At 31.1% G+C, this 21,954-nt stretch overlaps 2 protein-coding genes across 2 annotated transcripts; one reads left to right on the top strand and one right to left on the bottom strand.

Annotated features, from left to right (window-relative positions):
* Positions 1 to 3,759: 3,759 nt before the first annotated feature.
* LOC148772697 (uncharacterized) lies at positions 3,760 to 4,416 on the bottom strand. The gene has a single exon (XM_088815870.1). The coding sequence runs from the start codon at positions 4,414 to 4,416 to the stop codon at positions 3,760 to 3,762; it is 657 nt and encodes a 218-aa protein (XP_088671996.1).
* A 9,906-nt stretch (positions 4,417 to 14,322) lies between these two features.
* LOC105963334 (vesicle-associated protein 1-2-like) lies at positions 14,323 to 16,600 on the top strand. The gene is made up of 5 exons (XM_088821074.1): positions 14,323 to 14,405; positions 14,525 to 14,595; positions 14,682 to 14,763; positions 15,071 to 15,183; positions 16,438 to 16,600. Exons 1-5 carry the CDS (start codon positions 14,354 to 14,356, stop codon positions 16,531 to 16,533), a joined length of 414 nt encoding a protein of 137 aa, XP_088677200.1. The 5' UTR covers positions 14,323 to 14,353; the 3' UTR covers positions 16,534 to 16,600.
* The last annotated feature ends 5,354 nt before the right edge of the window (positions 16,601 to 21,954 follow it).

Raw genomic sequence — 21,954 nt, 5'->3', positions numbered from 1 at the left:
ACCACTCCATTAACCTATCACTCTTTGACACGTGGCATTTAATAATATAATTATTCATATATTTAAAATTTGATAATCTATTTGATACTTGTGATTGGAGTGAATTTTTTTTCTAGAAGTATCAAAGTATTATATTAAGTATCAAATGAATGTTTAATGCTCCGTTTTGATGTCTCTCCATTGGAGTTGCTCTTATAAGCTTAGCCAAACACCCTCTAAATAAAATTGGAGCCCGTTTTTAATCTTAGGCTTCGAACCCAAAACCCCAAACATTCTTCGGTACATCCTTTAATTGTTTGTTTGGAAAAAAAAATATGAAGGGAAATTTTTCGTGCTTGCAGTTCAGTGAAGGAACACGTGCGTTTGAAGATTGCAATTTAAAAGTGGTGTATGTTTCACCAAATGCAGCAGCTTCGCAACTGGTAAGTTTAATTTTAATCATGAACAGCTGAATTTAAAATCAATAAGAAATTTGTTTGTGTTCACCAAAATATTTTTAAGGAAAAAGTATCAAATAAAATTAAGTGATGGCCAGAATCAGGGATGGCAATTTGACCCGCCCATGGTTCCCCGCCCTGAGATTTTCGGGTATTACCCCCGCCCCAAGAAAATGCGGGGCGGGGATGGGGATTGAAAAAATAAAATTGCCCGAGTACGAGAATGGGGATGGGTTTGTAGGTACCTGCCCCGTATACCCACCCCGCATGGTATGAGAATGGGGATGGGTTTGTAAGTCTTTAAATTATAAGTAAATTGCATTTTTCTATAAAAATGTTCGGGGATTTTGTGGGGCGGGTCCCCACGGGTATACGTGGAGATTTTACGGGGTTGGTATGGACATACCAACTCATAAAACCCGTCCCATTGTCATCCCAAGCCATAATGAAACTTCAAAGGGATTTTTCATATTTGACGGGGTCTAAATTTTACTAGACATAAGCTAGAAGGACGTCAGTGTAATTTACCATTAAGACCAAATATATTAATAGGTGTAAAAATTTCATATATTGAGCTTGATTGTGTTTTGTGGTTATTTTATGTTAGATCCGGTGAAGGTTATACTGGGTGAATTTTAATTTTATCGTCGATTTACACACACCAATGTTGGTGTGTGTGCGTTTGTGTGTACATGGATGATAAATATCTACCCAGTGTAGCATTTTATAAACCGTGTTTTGTTATCTAAATAAATCAAAGGGGGCAACTATTTTAAATCCCAACTTTTGCTTACCTGAATACTACCAAGTTTAAAACCAAAATTGAGTACATATTTATCAGTTTTTTCTTACTTTAATACCAAAATAAAAAGAAAAGTACAAAAACACCCTTTCATACAAAATATCAATTATATCAATCTTTTTTAGAAATTACCTATTCAAAAACCAAATAAAAAAAAAAGAAAAAAAACCCTTTGTTGTAAAAAAAAAAAAAAAACCTCCACCATTTCTTCTCCTCTCCAACCCTCACCGCCGCCGCCGACGCCGACGCCGCCGCCGCCGCCGACGCCGCCGCCGCCGCCGACGCCGCCGCCGCCGAACGCCACCGTACGTGCTTGTAACTGCCGCGACAACCCAATTAAACCCTATCTTTTTCATCTTCTTAAATCCTCCAAAACATCTCCAAATTCAAAAAATCAAAACCTCACAAAACTTATAAAATGGAGTTATAAGACAATAATATGGTAGTATATGTGGAAAGAGAGGCCATTAAGGTAAGTATCGATGTCTTTTTTGAGCTTCGAAGTCGATTTTGAAGTTTTTTTTTTTGAAACCCGTCGGCAATTTTCGACACATACAGGTCGATTTTTTGGTCAATTTTCGACACCAACGTGTCGAAAAAGAAAAAAAAAAAAAAAAACCAAATTTCGACACCTACCTGTCGAAAATTGTCCAAATTTCGACAGGTATGTGTCGAAAAACACTATTGGTAAAAAAAAAAAAAAATTTTTTTTTTTTTTTTTTTTTTTTTACCAACAGTATTTTTTCGACACATACCTGTCGAAATTTGGTTTTTTTTTTTTTTTTTTTTTTTTTTTTTGCTCTTTTTCGACACGTTGGTGTCGAAAATTGACCAAAAAATCGACCTGTATGTGTCGAAAATTGCCGACGGGTTTCAAAAAAAAAAAAACTTCAAAATCGACTTCGAAGCTCAAAAAAGACATCGATACTTACCTTAATGTGTTCTCCTTTCATATATACTACCATATTATTGTCTTATAACTCAATTTTATACGTTTTGTGAGGTTTTAATTTCTTTAGTTTTGATATTTTTTAGAAGGGCTTGTTGTGAGATTTTTTAGAAGGGTTTGTTGTGAGGAAGATTTTTTAGAAGGGTTTTTGGGGAGGGAGAAGAAGGAGGTGGAGAAGGAGGGAAATGGTTTTTTTGAGTTTTTGATTATTTGGTATTTAAGAAAGAAAAATAGTATTTGTAATATTTTTTTGGTTTTAATTTCATTAAGGGTATTAAAGTAATTTACAATTAATTATTTATTTTTTATTTTTTTGGTATTCAAGTAAGCAAAAGTTGGGATTTGAAATAGTGATCCCCCTAAATCAAATGTAAATTTTAAAACTTGAGGGTCTAAGCTATAATTACACCAAACATCAGAGGCGATAGAGTGTAGTTTACGTAATAAATGCACTTCTGAGTGGTGCAGAAAGATGAAAATGACTGGTTTTCATTGACAAGTTCTGAACTATTTTCAGGATTTCGCTTAGGGCAAATTAGGGACACCCAATAAGGTCAAATTATGAAGAGAAAAAAAACCTCTTGTTTGCACAATTACAACCACCCCTCAATTATACATTATCTTACACATCCGTCTTAAGATGTTAAATTTACCTAGGAGTGTTCATCCGATCGGTTAACCGATCGAATCGAACTGAACGAAAATTCGGTACATGTCGATTACCGAATCGTTAATTCGGTGTGATATTCAATTTTTTTTAATGTATATATTTATATATGTAATATAGTATTTAAACCTAAAATAATTAAACATAATGAAAAAGTCATAAATAATATAGATTCAATAAAAAAAATTGGTAATTCAACTATTTATAGAACCGAATACTGAATGGTATGAAACTTTGGCGTACCGAAATTACGGTAGAATTTTATCAAATGAACGCCCCTAAATTTACCAAATAGAGGGTTTTTTTCGTAAGATAATACATAGTTGGGGGTGCTTGTAATTATGCAAACAATAGTATTTTTTCATAATTAAACTTTACCAAACGGGTGACCATAATTTGCCATAAAGGCCATAGGCAAGACAAGCGACAAGTTATTGAGATACCACACATCAATCAAATTACAATTATTTACCCCTTATTTCGCTAATAAATAGAAGGGGCTATTTGTCAAACACCCCTCATTCAATTTTGACTTCTTGATAAATCCAATTTTTTTAATTGATATTTGTTATAAATCCAATTGAGTGGAATTATCCAAAATACCCCTATCTAATATTACTTAAAATTACCATATTATATTATTTTTAAAAATCCATTATTTTCTTAGTAGATATGCAAATCCCCCTATTTTCTACTCACCATCCTTCTATCCTCTCATGTATCACGCCTCTTTCTCCTTCAATTAATTAATTAATTAATTGGGATTTTCTTTTTATTTATGTTTAAGTTTTATCAATTTCTTTTTAAATGGTTCTTTTATAATCCATTTTTAAGTTAAATTTATAAAAAAAAAAAAAAAAACTGTTTTTTTTTTTTTTGAAACAAAAATACTTTTATTAGCAGGCTAAATAGCCAAATGGGGAGGTAAGACAGATCCCTCTATAGAATCGGTATAGGACAGATGAGCAATAGCGTGGGCAAGTTTATTTCCCATACGCTTAACAAAACTAAAAGAACAACTAGACAAATCTTGAGCAAGCCATAAACAATCTTCAACCAATGTACCGAACGATGATAAGTCTCTCTCTCCTTCTTGTAGGGCTGTGATTACTTGAAGACAATCACCTTCGATAATAACATCAAGCCAACCCTTGTCACGTGCCATAGTTAAAGCTTTGAGAGCCGCCATTGCTTCACACTCGACTGGTTTCAGTTGGCCATGAATCTTCACCACTTTCCATCCTAAGCAAATTCCCTCCTCGTTTCTTGCTACAGCTCCAACAGTAAAGCTCTCTCCTCCATTTGGAATCGTTGCATCTATGTTTATCTTGACAACGCCCGGTGATGGTGGAACCCAATCGCTTCGATGGGACATTTGAAGTTTCGAGCTTGGCCGAAGTTGTGCATTCTTGAAAACAGCAAGATAGTTCGAACACCATCCCACGAGGCCGTGAGGGTTCATGGCTTCATCTGCTTTAATCACCTTATTTCGTCTTTCCCAGATCTTCCATGCAAGAACCGACGCAACTAAAAACCGATCCGCGGGCTGATCTTTGTGCATGCTGATTAACCATAGCCAAGCTGAAATCCACTATAACTTACCAAAAATCACTATGTGATTATAGTATTCTATTACAAAAATACATTATAAGTTTATCGAAAAACTCTATGCAATTAACAAAAACAACTCTATAATTAATGAAAACCACTCTTTAAATTCAAGAAAATTACTATGTAATTGGCAAATTTCATTACAAAAATTCACTAAAAACTTATCAATTAACGAAAACCACTATATAATTAATGAAAACCACTATGTAATTAACAAGTTCCATGACAAAAAATCACTAAAAACTTATCAATTAACGAAAATCACTCTGTAATTAATGAAAACCACGCTGTAATTAATGAAAATCACTATGTAATTAACAAATTTCATTACAAAAATCCACAAAAAACTTATCATTAACGAAAACGACTATGGAATTAATGAAAACCACTATGCGTGCAAAAACCACTCTGCGTGCGAAAACCACTCTGCGTGCGAAAACCACTCTGCGTGCAAAAACCACTCTTACATTGAAGTGGGTCATGTACATATAAAGTAGTCCTCCCCATACTTGACAAAACATGAACCGCCACATAATATTGATGGAGTTCAATATATTCTCTCAACACTCTCCTGCATAATAATAATATTAGTTAAACATAACATTAGAACAAAAATACCCATCCTGTGTTATGTTTGACGAGAAACGATATAAAGTTACTTAATTAACAGAAGCAAATTGGCATGCCTGAATGATGATTAAATTAAAGAAATTACCTGTGGAGCCATCGCGATCCAACAATGAGTTCCATGTCGATGACCTTTTTCTTTCCGAACCAAATCCCAAGGTTTGATGGTTCGATTTCGACTACATTACAGAATCTTCACAAAAATTACAACAGAACCATTACAGATGAATATAAATCAAACATTAATTGGATTTTGTCGCTGGCGGTGGTGCAATCGCTCCAGATTGGAAGAGGCATAAGAGGGGCTGTGATGACCCGTTGAAACGGTTTCTCTATAATTGATGGGCTTGAGGATTATATGAGGATATGTTGTTACGATATAATAGGAAAAAAATCTACAATTTTTTTTTTTTTTTCCAATCATAAAATATACGTTACTTTTAAGTTAAGGGTATAATAGTGATAATTTATTATTTTTTATTATTTAATGCTGAAATGGATTTATCTCAAAAAGTTCTAAAAAAATTGGACCTATTATAATTAGACTTGTGTAATGAGGGGCTTTTGACAAATAATCCCTAAATAGAATTAAGTACGCCCCTAATTCATCCCTAGTGAAACACTTATAGCAGTTTTTCTACCGAAAATACCATTTTCTTACATAAATCCACGTGTATCATTATTTACACTACATTTAATATTTTCGTTTTTATTATTATTTTTCATATTTTCAATATTTTTTTATTTAAAAAAAATAATATAAAATAATATTTCTCTGATTTTTTTTCCCGAAAGTTTACTTCTTTGAATATGACTGACTATATGTATGACTATAGTCAACTGTAGTCGTATTTTTATTTCATATTACCGTTTTTTATAAGGTCTATTACAAATAAGTTCATCATGGGATACTTATTCATAAATGGGTTCAAATAAAAAACTCTTTTAAAAGAATCCAGACAATGTCAAGAGGTGTGTAAAAGACTAAAATACCCCCTCACATTTTAATATGCTTCAATTTCATCATTTTATTCATTTAAACTCAATTTGACCTCGAAGTTCACCAATTATTCAATTTTGACCCCTAAACTATTTTGACTATAATTTCGTCCGTCGCCGCCGTTGACTTTTTTTTTTTATCTTTTTTCCTTTTTTCTGTCGCCGCTAACCAGTGGTGTTGTTGTTGTTGTTGTTGTTTTTTTTTTTTTTTTTTTTCAATTTTTTTTCTTCAACAATATTTGCCTGTTTGAACAATAATATCGTTGTGGTTGATAGTCATATTAACTATATTACTATTTAACACAATAATATTGATATTACTCTCTAGCACAGTAATATTAACGACAACAAAATAACTATTACTGTGTAATAGAGTAATATTAATATTAATATTAAAGGCAAACAAAATAAAAAGAACTCGATTGAGCCGATTGACTACCATCCTAAAAACCGACCCATCCGACAAACCAATTTTGTTCAAATTTGAAAACAGTTGCCGAGCCAACATTTGTGGGACGGTTGATGGTTGGTTCCCAAATGGGTTGGTTGATAGGTTAGACCTGCCACCTAGTTCACTTTAAAAAAAATCAAATTTTGGAGTAAAACTATACGCATTCTGCGAAATGTCACTGCGCAATCATCATTTATCACTTCAAAATAATTATTAGCAATTTGACAAAAACTATATCAAGAAATTTCAATGTAATTAAGAAAATCCACCATTTATTTCATATTTTTTAATATTTTTTTTAATAATATAGTTGGCTGACCGGTAATTATCTGTCTACCAACTTTTGAAATATTAGAAACCACGTCCAACCGACCTGTAATAGTTGGGTTGGTTGAAATTTTTGACCCAGTCCAATGGGTCGGTTAAAAAATTATTAGTCGCCTAAAAATATGGTCGATAATGGGTTAGTTGGTGGATAAAAACCAACCCAATCCCAGCCCTAATAAAAAGCCACAAGAATAAACATTGATGTGGTTGACAATAATATTACTGTCAACCACAAGAATATTATTTTGTTTACATATTACAATAAAAGACAATAATACTATTATTTTAATCTGTCTACAATTCAAACAAAATCAAAAGGCCATATATATATATATATATATATATATATATATATATATATATATATATATATATATATATATATATATATATATATATATATATATATAGGGTAAATTACAAACACCCCCTGAGGTATGGTCAAATTACAAAAACACCCCTCTTGTTTGGATAATTACAACCAACCCCTCAACTCCTCAAATTTAGTGGAATCTTCGACATTATATGGAATATTATCACCTTTGTACCCGTTTTATCCCATTCAAACTCTACATTATGAAGCAATATGATCATAATATGTGATTTTAGCTTGTATATATCAGTTTGTGGTGCATCGGAAACTGTATTTTTACACAAAATGGATACAAACTAGAGCACATTTCACGGAATCTAGATGATTATGTTGAATTTGGCTACATAAGGTTGGAGGTGTAAGAAAAAATCATAGTTGAGGGTGTAGATGTAATTATCCAAACAAGAGGGGGGTTTTGTAATTTGACCATACCTAGGGGGGTGTTTGTAATTTACCATATATATATATATATATATATATATATATATATATATATATATATATATATATATATATATATATATATATATATATATATATATATATATATATATATATATATATATATATATATATATATATATATATATATATATATATATATATATATATATATATATATATATATATATATATATTGATGTTGTTGACATATTGTGTTTACATTAATAGTATTATCAACGACAGTACAATTACGGTTAACGTTCTGCGCCGGACGTAAAAAAAATGGATAAAAATTTTAGAAAAAAAAACAAAGTCGGCATTTGAAACTGACGCTGACCGCCGGTAAGCTCCTTGGAACGGCGACGTAAAAAAAAGGAAAAAACCGGGAAAAGTCAACGCAGAAACCGATTGCAAAAAAAAAAAACAGACAGAAAAGAAAAAAAAAGTCAACGTTAAAAATTGGCAGTAAAAAAATCTAAAAAGAAAAAGTCAAAATTAGATTTTTGTTATCAAAATTGATGAAATTGAAGTTAAATTTGGAGTTACAATTAGAAATTGAGTTTAAAGGGTTGGATGTAATTTTATCATATACATTAAATTTGCCTATATTTATGATACATATTAAAGGGATTGACTTATTAGCGAAAGAAATATAATATAACCTCTGAACCTAGAATAATAAAGATGGTTGGTGAGGGACTTATGTATAAAATCCATTTTTTATATTTTCAACTTAAAATTGTATACTTCCAATTATATAGTGTAGTACCGTCATTCATATCTATCAAATTATATAAAAAAAATGATTATTATATACGAAATATATCCAATCAACATTCACATAAAAAGAAAATCGATTCATGTTATCACAAGTCAACTTGTATCACACAATATATATCCAAAAAATCACATGTGTAAATTCGTCAACGCATTATTAATTTTTTTTTACAAATCTCTTATATGACTATACATGACCATATATGACTTCATCTGACTACAGATGACTACATAGTTGATTCTCTTCAATTGGTTTGTTGTTTACCCATATTCTTCAACATCATCGACCTGAGAGAGAAAGAAACTATATGCCTTCACATTTGAAAACAAAGAGAGAGAGAGAGAGAGAGAGAGAGAGAGAGAGAGAGAGAGAGAGAGAGAGAGACTGAGATAGAAAGATAACAAAAGAGAGATGGAGGAGGCAACAACGGCAGTGAACTAAATAGAGAGTGAGGGAAGCAGCGACGGTGATGGTGTACAGATCTGGAAAAAAAAAAGGAAAGAGAGAGAGACACAACTTAAGACAACTAACGATAAAGAGAGATTTATGTGGAGACGAGGGCGACGGCAGCAATGGCGGTTGGGGAAGGTCGGATTTTTTTTCGGCGGCATGAATGGAGGCAGAAAGAGAGTGGATGGATTTAGATTAGATGGAGAAGAGAGGAGACGAAAGTGAGAGAGATGAAGGCAATAATTAGAGTTTAGGGTTATAGTGGTTGATGATATATTTTTGTCTTCTCACACTAGTTCAGGGATCTCACAAATTCAAACTGAAGTTTGGGTGTGTGGGAAAGCTAATAAACTCAATGTATTGCGCATTTCCTCTTCGTTAATAATGACTAATCTCTCCAACCAAACATGGAATGATTGAATGTGAATGCAGTTTCGGTGTTGCTATATATTCTTACTCATAGTTCATATATAATCGAATATACGTTTGGTTTATAGGTAATCTAAAATATTACAATTGCTTTAACGTTGTCACACGTGCATAATTAATTATTTGTTTAACCTTTATGACACGTGCGCAATTCATGGGCAGGTCAGAATCGGAATAGCTTTGTTGAAGCGCGGCATCTTTTTTGTCTTCCTGTATTTGAGATTTCGGTTTCGGTTGCCTCCAATCTTTCCGGTTCTGCTAAACACATGGTATCTTTTCGATTATATAGTTCTTAGTTATAAGTTATAACTATTCTTTTCCATTCCTCCTCCTCCTTTTTTTTTTTGTTTTTTTAATCAATCTAAATATTTTTTTTTTCAAGTGGATAGTAATTTTATTTGTTCGAACATTTGTTTTGCAGGATGATGAAATTTTGGATGATAGTGTTGATAATATTATTGACGAAGCATTTGTTTGCGTATTCAGCTGAAAATTGGATTGATCATATAAAGAAGACTCTTCTTTACGTTTGTGTTCTTATCGTTTTAATTGTTTGCAGTCGATGAGTGAGGTCGCTTGAACAATGGTTCTAAATTTCAAGAATTGTTTGATTTGTATTCTGCAAAAGGGGCTTTTATTTTATGAGTGTAAATGATTGTATACGTTTTCTGATTCTGATGGCGTTTCCGTATTTTATACGCACTATTACCCAAGGTAAAAGGCGAATCGCAGATTTTTCGATTTAACGATGATTTAGATAGTTACTAGTTTTTCATTTTAAAAATTGCAAGTACTAAACACAACACAACAACCTTGAAAATTCTAGATTTGTTTTTGGTAACGAAGAAATTGTGTGTTTCTAGTGTACGCTAAATAAATGCCTTCTTATTTGAACTAGGTGCAAAATTTAGGGAGGAATTGCAACATAATTTCTAAACTTCGTTTATTCCGATATTAATAGTTCTAAATTTGAAACAATATTTTTCATTTTGAATTCCAAAAGTTGGATTTTCGTTTTCTTTCCGGAATAGTATTGGAATACACATTAGATTCCGAAATCCAATCCGGTTTTAATTTTTGAAAATATCTCAAAAAAATCAAAAACAAAAATTCGAAAATTGATATAACAATAATAGTTATTATGTATGTTTTAGTACAGAATGACTCTAAATCTAGAATATAAATTAAAATAAGAATTATGTACAATAATGGTGATGGTATAGACACACACAGTGACACAGGACAAAACACTGTTAATTACTCGCTAAATGTTTTGTTTATAATTTTATTAATACTGTTTATTTTGTTGCTTTTAAATATAGCCTATAATTAAGTTGATTATATCAATTTCTATCCAAATATTTTATGAGTTCTTTGTATTTTTTTTGATAACTTTTGATTTTTCAGTTCTTGTAAATGAACTTTTAAGCAATTTTAAATATTATTGCTTTTTGTTATATATATATATTATCACTTTGTTCATGATTTCTCGGTTGCTTATATTGTCTAACATTACGAAATGTAATGCAGCGCCAAAACAGAAACCGAAGGCATGATGGCAACTTGTTCGTGAAAGGCATAACTTTTATCTCGTCGTGTTTCATCTTTCGGTACCTTCGTCACGAAAAATGCTGCAATTCATATGGTATACTTATTTGTTGTTCGACTTTTGTATATTCGTAATTATTAAATCCTTAATCGTGGCTTAGAACATACATTGTTATATTTTGTCCGGTTTTAAATATTTTCTCACTCGTTCCCCTTTATAAAAAGGGATAATTAGTGTAAATCCCCCCATCATTTACATATATTAGGGTGGGTATAACCTTTTTTTCAATATTAGTCAAACCCTCCTTAATTATTAAATTTAATTATTCTTTTTAAAATTACTATGAATAATATCTAATTTGCCATTAATGTTATATTATTTCACATCTGCCTTAATTTTATTACGCCATTCAACCGCCTCCATCTTCTTTTCTCTGATTTTTGTCATTCTCTCCATACCCCATTCCGTCTATTTTCTATCTCTCCTGAATAAATCAATGGTGCAGGCAAGAACCACTCCATCGTAGCCTCCACCACCCACCATTGAAAAGCATAGTATGAGCCGATGACTTTAGGAACACCCTCAAGGACGTGCTCGTATCCCATCTCCACTCCCTCAACATTGATGTCCAAGCCGCCAGATCTGAAGTCCTCGTCCCGCCGCCGCCGCCGCCATCGCTCCGATCTCGATTTAAGGGTAGAAGACGACATCAAAAACTAAAAAAATCCCTCCCTACCTCCACCCCTCAACTCCACCGCCGGATATGGAGACTTTGCCGCCGCCGCCTCTGCCCTGTCGTCGCCATCGTTCTGATTTTTTTGATTTTTTTTTTGTGATGCTTTTGATGTTAGGTATTTTTACAGCAATATAGTTGTTTTTGTTATTCAGCTATTATAGATGTTTTCGTTATCCTGCTATTTCTTTTAGTTGTTTTTGATAGTTTTAGTTCTTTTTGACTTTTTTTGTTGATCTTCAAGTTTTGGTAGTTGATTTTTATTTTTTATTTTTTTATCAAATTATATGACCTGTTGGAAAAATAAAAATCAAAAATATGAATTAAAAAAATTAGTTGATGTATTTTTAGTTGTTTTCGACATATTTAGTTGATTTTGATTTTTTATAGTTATTTTAATAATATGTAGTAATTTGTCAATTTGGTAAATTAGTTGGAAAACAAATTTGTTTTGGATTCAAAATAAATGATATGAAAAAAAAAATCGAATCTTTTAGTTGATTTTCAGAAAAAAAATTAGTCAATTTCGAAAATATTATAGTTGATTTTGGATAAACGAAACTAAAAAAATGTTGAAAATAATAGTATTTTTTAGTTATTAAAAAATAGTTATAAAAATTATTTTAAAAACTATTTTTTTAAATAAACAAAACGAAAATTAAAATGGAAAATAGAAAATAAATAAAAAAGGTATATGCAACAAATAATAGGGAAGGGTAAATTTGATAATAAATAAAAGTTGGGTTTTTTTTTTTTTTTTGAGAAAAAATAAAAGTTGGGTTTATCACTAATAAAGAAAAAGTGATTAGATCCATCATTATTAAAAAAATGTTAGAGGGCGTTTTCACTAATAGTCCCTTATAAAAATGTATTTGATATGCTTTTGAAATTTGATGTAAAAATTTTGGAAAAAATAAATATTTAAACATGTCTTTCCTTCATAAGTAATTTGACTGTCTAAATAAGAGTGATAAATGGTTTTATTAAAGACAAACAAACAATGTATTATCTTTCAAAATACCTTTCTCACAATATTTTATGACATGATTTCCTACAATGTAAAATATTGTTTCACCCATTACAAACAATTATTACTTTTTGATGTAAAAATAATGTAATTGATGTATTGATACTAGGCATATAGTTTTGGCCTAATCTCACTAATAATTCCTCATCTTATTATTTAGTCTCGTTTTAGTATTTCATGTCTATTGTCTCATTTTTACCCTTCAACCCTAAAATTTATCTCATTACGTGCACTTCAATTTATAATTTGGTTAACTTTAACAAAAAAATTTATTTATTGGATAACAAAATTATTATTTATAATAAACTATAAACAAAATAGAAAAATATATCTAATTAGTTCTTTAAATATTAAGATAAAAACATAAAATAAAATAAAATAAAATTAAATAAAGAATATATATAGATGATACATTACAATTGTTAGATATGTTCCTAAATTCAACTAATATAAAGAAAATAAAAATAAATAATTATTTCAATATTAATATTAATTAATATTCCTTATAATTTTTGAAAGTTATATTTTTTCTTGATCGAAAAATATTAGTTTAAATTATAAAATTAATTATTTATTAGTTTTTCCATGATTTATCAAAAATAATTAATAATCCAATATTCCATCAAATCTTAAGAGATTCCGTTAAAATTAAAAAAAAAATGAGATGAATAATAGAAATGAAATATTAAACAAAAACCAGTTAAGACAGGAAGGACCAAAACATCAATAAATATTAAAATGAGGGACCATCAGTGAGATTCGGCCTCATAAAATTTCAAGTGAATCGACATCAATTATAAAATTTGTTTTCAATTTTTGCCCCTAATTTATGCGTACAGCTTGAATTGAATATTATTTACTATTTGTACTTTAGCATTTAAAATTGTGATAAAATACTTTTTCCTCTCCAAAAGTCTTTCAAAAAGATATATATATATATATATATATATATATATATATATATATATATATATATATATATATATATATATATATATATATAGACTTCACCAAAAATTACAGCCTTTTCTTTTTCTTCTTCCTCATCTCATTGTTACTTGCCTCCCTTCATTGACTACTTCTCAATTCTACAGCAAATTGCATTTTAATTTATATTATTTTAAATTGTCAACTCTTGTATTTGATTAGAAAACTAATTATTTCCTTTTCTTTTTTGGTAAATTACGGTCACCCCCGAATTATGGTTAAATTATTAAATAATTCCTCATGTTTGGATAATTATAATCACCCCCTCAACTATGTATTATCTTACGAAAATACCTCTCCAGAGATAAATTTAGGAACGTTAAATCGGTAAATTCGAACCGAAATTTCGGTACGCCAACATTTCATACCGTGTACCGAATTGAATATACAATTTGGTTCGGTAAATAACATAATTACAGTAATTTTATGTAAAAATATTTAAAATGAGTGGGTAGCTGTAATTACCCAAACAAGAGGGGGTTTTTTCGTAATTTTGCCATAATCAGGGTGGTCGTAATTTGTCTTTTTTTTTTTCATATTGCCATGTCTTTGATTCCGCCTTCCCTGAATTTTTCTCTATTTCTCCCTCTCTTTTTTCATTTCCAACATCAAAATTTCCAAGAAAAGAAAAAAAAGGGTTTCCTTAATTTGAATTAAATACGATACTACTGTTAAGTTCTTTTTCTTTTTTTTTTGTTGAAGGGTTTTCAGTTATGAGCACGCAAAAGCTTCTCGATATCGATCCTCAGCCGCTAGCTTTTCGCTGTAAGTTTCTACATTAATCTTGACCGTACATTTTAATTGAATTTTTTTTTCTTGCAATTTATTGTTTGATTATTTGTTTGTTTTTCTATTTAGACTTCTTTTGTTTTTGAGTTTTATAGTTGAGCTGGGGAGACAAGCTTCTTGCAGAATTAAGATATCTAATAACTCCCAAGAGCATGTTGCTTTTAAGGTAACATGTTTGAGTTTTATGTAATATATCATTAATCAATTATTTGTATTTATATGTTAATCTGACGATGCAATGTTTTATTTCAGGTTCTGAAGACAAGTCCTCAGAGATTCGTTGTTCGACCCAATGTTGGAGTTCTTAAGCCCAAATCATGTGTTGAAATTAAAGGTTCTCAAGAAACAATCTGTGTGTGTGTTTTTTTTTTTTAGGAAATTTGTCTCTGATTGGGGAGATTAGCGATGATTAATTAAATAATTGGAATTTGTTTGATGTTTGGTATCCCCAATAACTTGTCGGGTCGACTCACAAATGTTATATTATGATAGCTTATCTTGTCTTTTAGGGAGTTTTTTTGCTGGACGTCCTAAAGTCTCATAAAATAATTGGATTTTCATTAGATTATTTAATCTTATCTTGACTAATCTTATATTGGCAACCAAACGAGGTTTAAGTGTGTCTGTTTTGTGTTTTGCAGTAATTATGCAGGGCCCGACAGAGATCCCTTATAACATGGAGTGTAATGATAAGTTTCTGATAAAAAGCGCTATTGCAACACCTAATCACACGCCAGAAAATGCACATGAGCTGGTAATCATATGCTTGATTAAATTTCGGGCCCGTTTTGAAATCATGCTGAATATAATGGTCATTGTTTTGCACTCCTTTAATTGTTTGTTTGGAAGATCATAAAGTAATAAATATAATAAGGCCTCGTTTGGTTGGGGAGATTAACAATTATTAACTAAATAATTGGATTTTACTTGATGTTTGGTAACACCAATAATTTGTCTGGTCGACTAGTAATTATTATATTATCATGACTTATCTTATCTTCTAGGTATATTTTATTGGATCATCGAAGGTCTAACAATATAATTGGATTTTATTAGATTATTTAGTCTTATATTAACAACCAAATGAGGCCTCCTTGTATGGAATAATAATATCCTTCATAGGATTGTGTAATAATAGGGGTTGAGGTAGAGGCAGAACTCAAAATCATTCATATTCTTGATTAAATTCTTGGGTCCGTTTTCAATCACGGGCTTCAACCCAAAACCCCAAACATTTGATACATCTTGATTATATAGTCTATTAGAGTATCTCCGACCGATTCATCTACTTTAAGTGTTTTTAGTCTTCCATCCAAAATTCCTATATCACCATTACACCTAAAATTAAGGCCTTGTTTGATTGGGTATATTACCCGTGATTAACTAAATAATTGGACGTTGCTTGATGGTAAACCTAATAACTTCCCAGGTCGACTCGGAAATAGTATGTTATCATGTCTTATCTTGCCTTTTAGGGAGCTTTTTTTGTTGGACGTCTCGGAATCCGATAAAATAATTGAATTTTCATTAAATCATTTAATCTTATCTTGGTTAACCTATCTTGTCAACCAAATGAATCCTAAGTCCTGTTTTTATTCCCAAACAAGGCCTTGAAATGTTTGTGTGATATAGTGTAATGAAATGGGAATAAAAGATTTGTTTGGAAGTTCTTGGCACTTTTTATATTTTTTGCACTGCATTTATCGTTTGTTTGGACGATCATAAATAAATTAATATATTAATGGCCCGTTTGGTTGCCAAGATAAACCAAGATTAATTAAATAGTTGGACTTAATTTGATGTTTGGTATCCTCAATAAATTGCCGGGTCGACCCGCCAAAATTATATAATCATGACTTATCTTGGCTTATCTTGCCTTCTAATGAATTTTTTTTGTTGGACGTTTCAAGCTCCAATAAAATAATTGGTTCTCATTAGATTATTTAATCCTATCTTAACTAATCTTATCTTGACTAATCTTATCTTGCCAAACAAACGGGGCCTTTAGTTCAATGAAGAAGTACGTGGGGACGAAGGTTGCAGTTTGAAAGTGGTGTATGTTATCCCAAATGCATCGACTTCGCAACAGGTATATTTTAAATAAACACTAAGGTCGTTTATTTTACTTAATTATCTGAAACAATTTCATCCTCTTCATTCATTTTCTTTATCTTGACTAGTTAAGAAAATCCAATCATTGCTTATGTCATCGATTTCTACCAAAGGTTGATCGAATAGATTTAAGTGTTGCCCGGAATTAAACGGATTTAAGTCTAATTTAAATATTTAGGGCCTAAAGACCCCCACATTTTTTTTTTAAATATTAATGTGGTTAGCTCGGGGTATCTAATTTATGTATTTAGCGCCTAAAGACCCCCACATTTCTAAATATTAATGTGGTTAGCTCGGAATATCTAATTTTCCCCACAAATTCTAGAGTATGTATTCTAGAATTTATCATTATGATATCCATAATTTTTTTTTTTTTTTTTTTCAAGAGTTTCAATACTCATTTTTTAATTCATTTGTCAAAGTTGCATTTTCCAACTTTCATTCAGATAGCATTTAAATGCTTTGAAATCCTTATTTTTATTTATCAATAAGGATACACAATGTAACAAAATACATTTCTTCTTTAGTTAGAGAAATATATTGGATCACCAATATGATTTAATTACAAAAGAAATTGTATTTCAAGAAATCGATCACAAAAAGAGAAATCTTCTCAAGATACTTAAATCTTGTCAACAAATGAGATAGTAAGATTTCTTCCTTTTCCTCAAAAGAGAAAATTCGTCAAGATACTTAAATCTTGTCAATAAACAAGAGAATATTAATCTCTTCAAATGGTGGTTGATCTCCACTATTCAACATTAAAGTTAGAATATATAAATTCTAATCTTAATCATTCATAATTTAGGATTGTATGTCCTAAACATGCTGTTCAAAATTCAGTCAAATCCAACGATTTAATTCTACAAAATGAGCTCTTAATTAAACTGCTTGAATTTTATTTCAACAAAACATCCATTGTTGTTAACAACTATTTCGGATCTTTGAAAAATCAAAATCCGATCTCATCCATTCACATTGTAGATCATTATTTTGCAAATGTGATATCAAATCAAATCAAACCAACGATTCGATCTTCTTTTATGTTCTTGAGACAAGAACTACTCATGTGCTCTCATGAATTGAGCTTCTCTTTCTTTCTATTTTATTTCAAATCATGTGTTTAATTAAACCGTAGTATGATTCATATATAAAACATATGTACATCAATATTATAATAAACATAATATTTGACATGTGAGCACGACTTTCATACTAGTTGATCATAGAAAGAAACAATATATCAAGCATATTATATCAACATATACATAGTATACACACGAGTATATAATAACATCAAATTTGAACATACTATTTCATGGCATGAATAAATTCATGTCCAACATAATGAATTGATAAAAATTTTATAGCACGTAATCAATGCATGTCCATGCAATAACACAATTCTAAGGAATTAGTATGGCTTACGCAAATAATAATATGTATAATAATATTCCTCTTATTAAGTAACTCATACTTAATATACGAGACAATAATAAAAACGTTAATAAGATCACGTACTCACATATTCGAAAATCAATCAACCGGACAGTTCCACATCAAATGAAAATTGGGAGAAAGTTAATCCCATATCAAACTATAAGCAATTTATGCAAATAAATATTGCATTTTCATGAGAAAAGTCATTAGTATAGCACCTATCATGCGGTTTATGATAAACTTATTCAAATAATTAGCACATACGCTATCACTTTATTTTATTTGGGATAAAAATATTTCTATTATTAATGTACATACACAAACATAATGAACATCCATTAAGTATATATATTGTATATGGTCTACCATGCTTCCACATAGAAAATTAAACTATCATGCAATAATCCACCATTATATCATATAACATTTCACAAATAGATATCTTATAATTAAAAAGCGTACCCGATAAATTATATGTTCGTCAATTCAAGATTTTGTGGGTAGCACCAAATCGTGTCAATATTATGGCAGTGCTGAATGATTTATTCATATCTCTTCCGTATGAAGTCCGATTATGTTGATTCAATATGATCCGAATAGCCAACAAAATTATCTACAACGTTTATGTTTTACGTTTTCTGAGATTCGGATTAGATCATGATTAAAATAAGCCTCGAAGTCTGAATAGGTGTGCTCTAAAAATGCACCTACAATGGAACCACAAAAAAAAATATTAAATAATATTCATGGATCGAAAATAATGTAAAACCTGATCATTATTCTTCGACTCAGTCTTCTTTCAACAAAATTTCGTGCATTGGACATTTGTGAGGCATTTAATATGCGACAAGTCGCATTGGTCACGAACGGTTGTATATGAAAAGGTGCATCGGAAGTTCTGCCACCCTTTCATATTTTCGTCATAACTTCTTCGTACAAGCTCTGATTGTGATGATTTAACATGTTCTGGAAAGCTAACTTGATTATCTACAACTTTTGTGAAATGTTAATTTGCCATATTCGGACTTTAACACCTTCGAAATGGGGCAGGACTGTGGACTTCATGTTCTGTCCGAAAATGAACTTTCTCCAATTGTATTTTGTAACTTCTTGATTTTTGACAGACTATCTTCTTCTCCATCCCGTTTACCAACGTGTGCAGAAAACACAATTTACTAAATCACAATATTTTCGTCTTAAGATTGTTGGTCCCGATACATAAAACGGGTAGTGAATTTAGTAAATTGGTTGAACAAATTAATTAGTGAAAATACGAAAAGATTATCTGCAATGAACGTAAATTTGCCGAGGCGAGTTGACTCTTTCCTTAAGACGAAATTTCCCCGCAACGGTGCTAACGGATTAAATGGAAATCGTCTCCCAAGATACAACGGCAAGGCTTGGAATAGGAGCACTCCAAATCCCAAGTACGACGAACTGTACTTTGTGTAGAACTTTTCGAGAGAATCTGTGAAGGGTAGGCTTAATATGCAGTAGGCTTATTTTTTGGATTGAAGTGAGGAATTGTGGGAAAGTTAGGGTCTATTTATAAGGTTCGAAAAGTAGTGTCCTTTGGAGCAAAAAGGTACCTTTGTTTGAATGGTTGCACCATTTCAAAGGTACCTTTTGTTTGAATGGCTGCACCATTTCGAGTTGAGCCAATTGGGAGTGGTTGCACCATTTCGAGTTGAGCCGAATGGTTTGCATTGGTTCGGCCGCACCAATTCAGACCAGTCAGACCAATCGAGATGGGCTTCGAGTAATAAGGGCCCAATGGGTTAAAAACCCATGACCTAATGTTTTTGGCCCGTCCCAATATTTTGATATACATACAGCTCAGTACTTCTCTACTTTTCCAATGTGGGATAACTCAAATCCCACTTTCCTTATATTTTGGACTAGTAATTTTTTTCATTCACCACAAAATTGGTTCTAATCCAAAATTCATTTATATACTCAATTAGACCGTACAATAACATTGATAAAAAATTGTTCATGACTCAATTTTTAACCAATTTTCCCAACAATCCCCCACATGAATGAAAACGAGGGCGTCGATTCTCTCTAGAGTTCCCACGAATAGTATTGCATCGGGATAGGTAGCATATAGCTTTGAACCTTCCGTAGTGGAGTTACATCGGATTTACTAGGCTGAGTAGTGAACGCGATGTCTTGAACTGTCAGCCGTTCGTGTAAACCAAGACAATGCAACCCACACAATACTATTCTCACATTTCCTTAGTTCTCATGATTGTGTCCGTTTTGGCCATGGACACACATCTTGGATTCATAAGTGTTTGTCAATTCTTTGAAGCGGCCCTCACTTCATACACTTACATAGGTGATCTCCTATTAAAGGTATCCTGCCAATACCTCACCTTTTGTTACAAGGTTTTGGAATCATTAAAAGCTTTCGCTTATCCTTTACCCTCTCTGCAGGTAGCACTATTATCTTTCGCGGGAATGAGTTAGGAATGAGTTCCTTAGTGCTCAACTGAACTTTCTTAGCTTAGTTGTCCCTTTTGAACCAGTTATTGGGATCTCCAGTCAGCATGGTTGGGTTACCACCAAGATTGTCCTTAATTTATGGGTTTTAATCCCATTCCCCTAGATAGGCAATATGTTTGATCTCTTTAGTTGACTTTTAGTCGCGGATCCGCTATTAACCATTGATTTTCATAATCAATATTATTTCTTTTGAGATCAATTGCCTAATAGTCTTATGTGTACGAGTGTATCGATACTTGCCATTATACATGTCGTTTGTGCCCTTAACGTAACCGATTGGTTATCACAATTTATTCATAATTGTAGACACCGACTAAGTCCAACACGGAACATCCTCCAATAATTTTATGAAATTTATTCAACTTCTTTTCTAACCTTATCTCAAGTTATACATTCGAATTCGTCCATGAATCGAGCTATTCAATTTTGTTTGAGGATTTCCAAGATACATAATCTTAGTGGACTCAAATATCCAATGTACTTTCCTAATACAATAAGAAATTTTCTTTAATGTAATCCATTTAAAGGCGATACTTAGATTACCTAAGAACCCTTATAATATCATTGAATGATTATTTATTTTGGAATTACATATTTACTAGTTTGCAATTCATTATGCTGCCAAGCTATCCAAAATATTTGTAATTGAACCATTGTTCATCATTATTTTTGGCAAGGTAAACACTTGGTTTTTTAGACAACTAGATCAATTTTCTAGTAGTGTCTCAACATGAGACTTTCAATAAGACTATCTTTGTTTTAGTGACTTTAATCTATAAGATTACATCGTCTAAACCCTCGTCTTTTGACATCAAACATAATTTTATTTTTATTTTCAATATTTTCTCAACGTTCAAAATAATATCATGATCATTATCTCATGATTATAATGTCGTCTATGGACATACACTTCCATGTGCTTTTAATATAAACACACTGGTCACACTCGTTATTACGAGAACTATTTGATAACACAATTTTATCAAATATTACTTTAGAATCACTTAACGAGTTTCAATATCTTGTTATAAATAATCAAGATTTTCCATAGCTATTTAATTTAGCTTAATTGGACCACCATTTTAATTCTTCTTTTGAATAGTCCATCTAAACCTTAATGGTTTACTACTTGAAAGAAGACAATTGTCCATCGTTTCATTTTATAACTCATAAGTTAATAAAATCAAATCAAAATCAAACGTATTGATTTTCTTTGCCATCTTGTTGTATCTTGATTGTTCATCACTTTGATGATTTACCACTCACACATATATTAACTTGGTTGTTCATCACTTTGATGATTTACCACTCACACATATATTAACTTGGTTGTTCATCACTTTGATGATTTACCACTTACACATTTATAAGTTCTTTTATTACGAACTTATTTATTTTCTTATTTTACAAGAAAACACAATATAATCAATTTGCATCAAGAGTGACTATCTTGTGCACAATCATT

The sequence above is a fragment of the Erythranthe guttata genome, chromosome 1 (genome assembly GCF_056151865.1).
Source record: "Erythranthe guttata isolate IM_541 chromosome 1, IM_541, whole genome shotgun sequence".
Classification (NCBI taxonomy): domain Eukaryota; kingdom Viridiplantae; phylum Streptophyta; class Magnoliopsida; order Lamiales; family Phrymaceae; genus Erythranthe; species Erythranthe guttata.
This window is presented reverse-complemented; position numbering and strand designations above follow the sequence as displayed.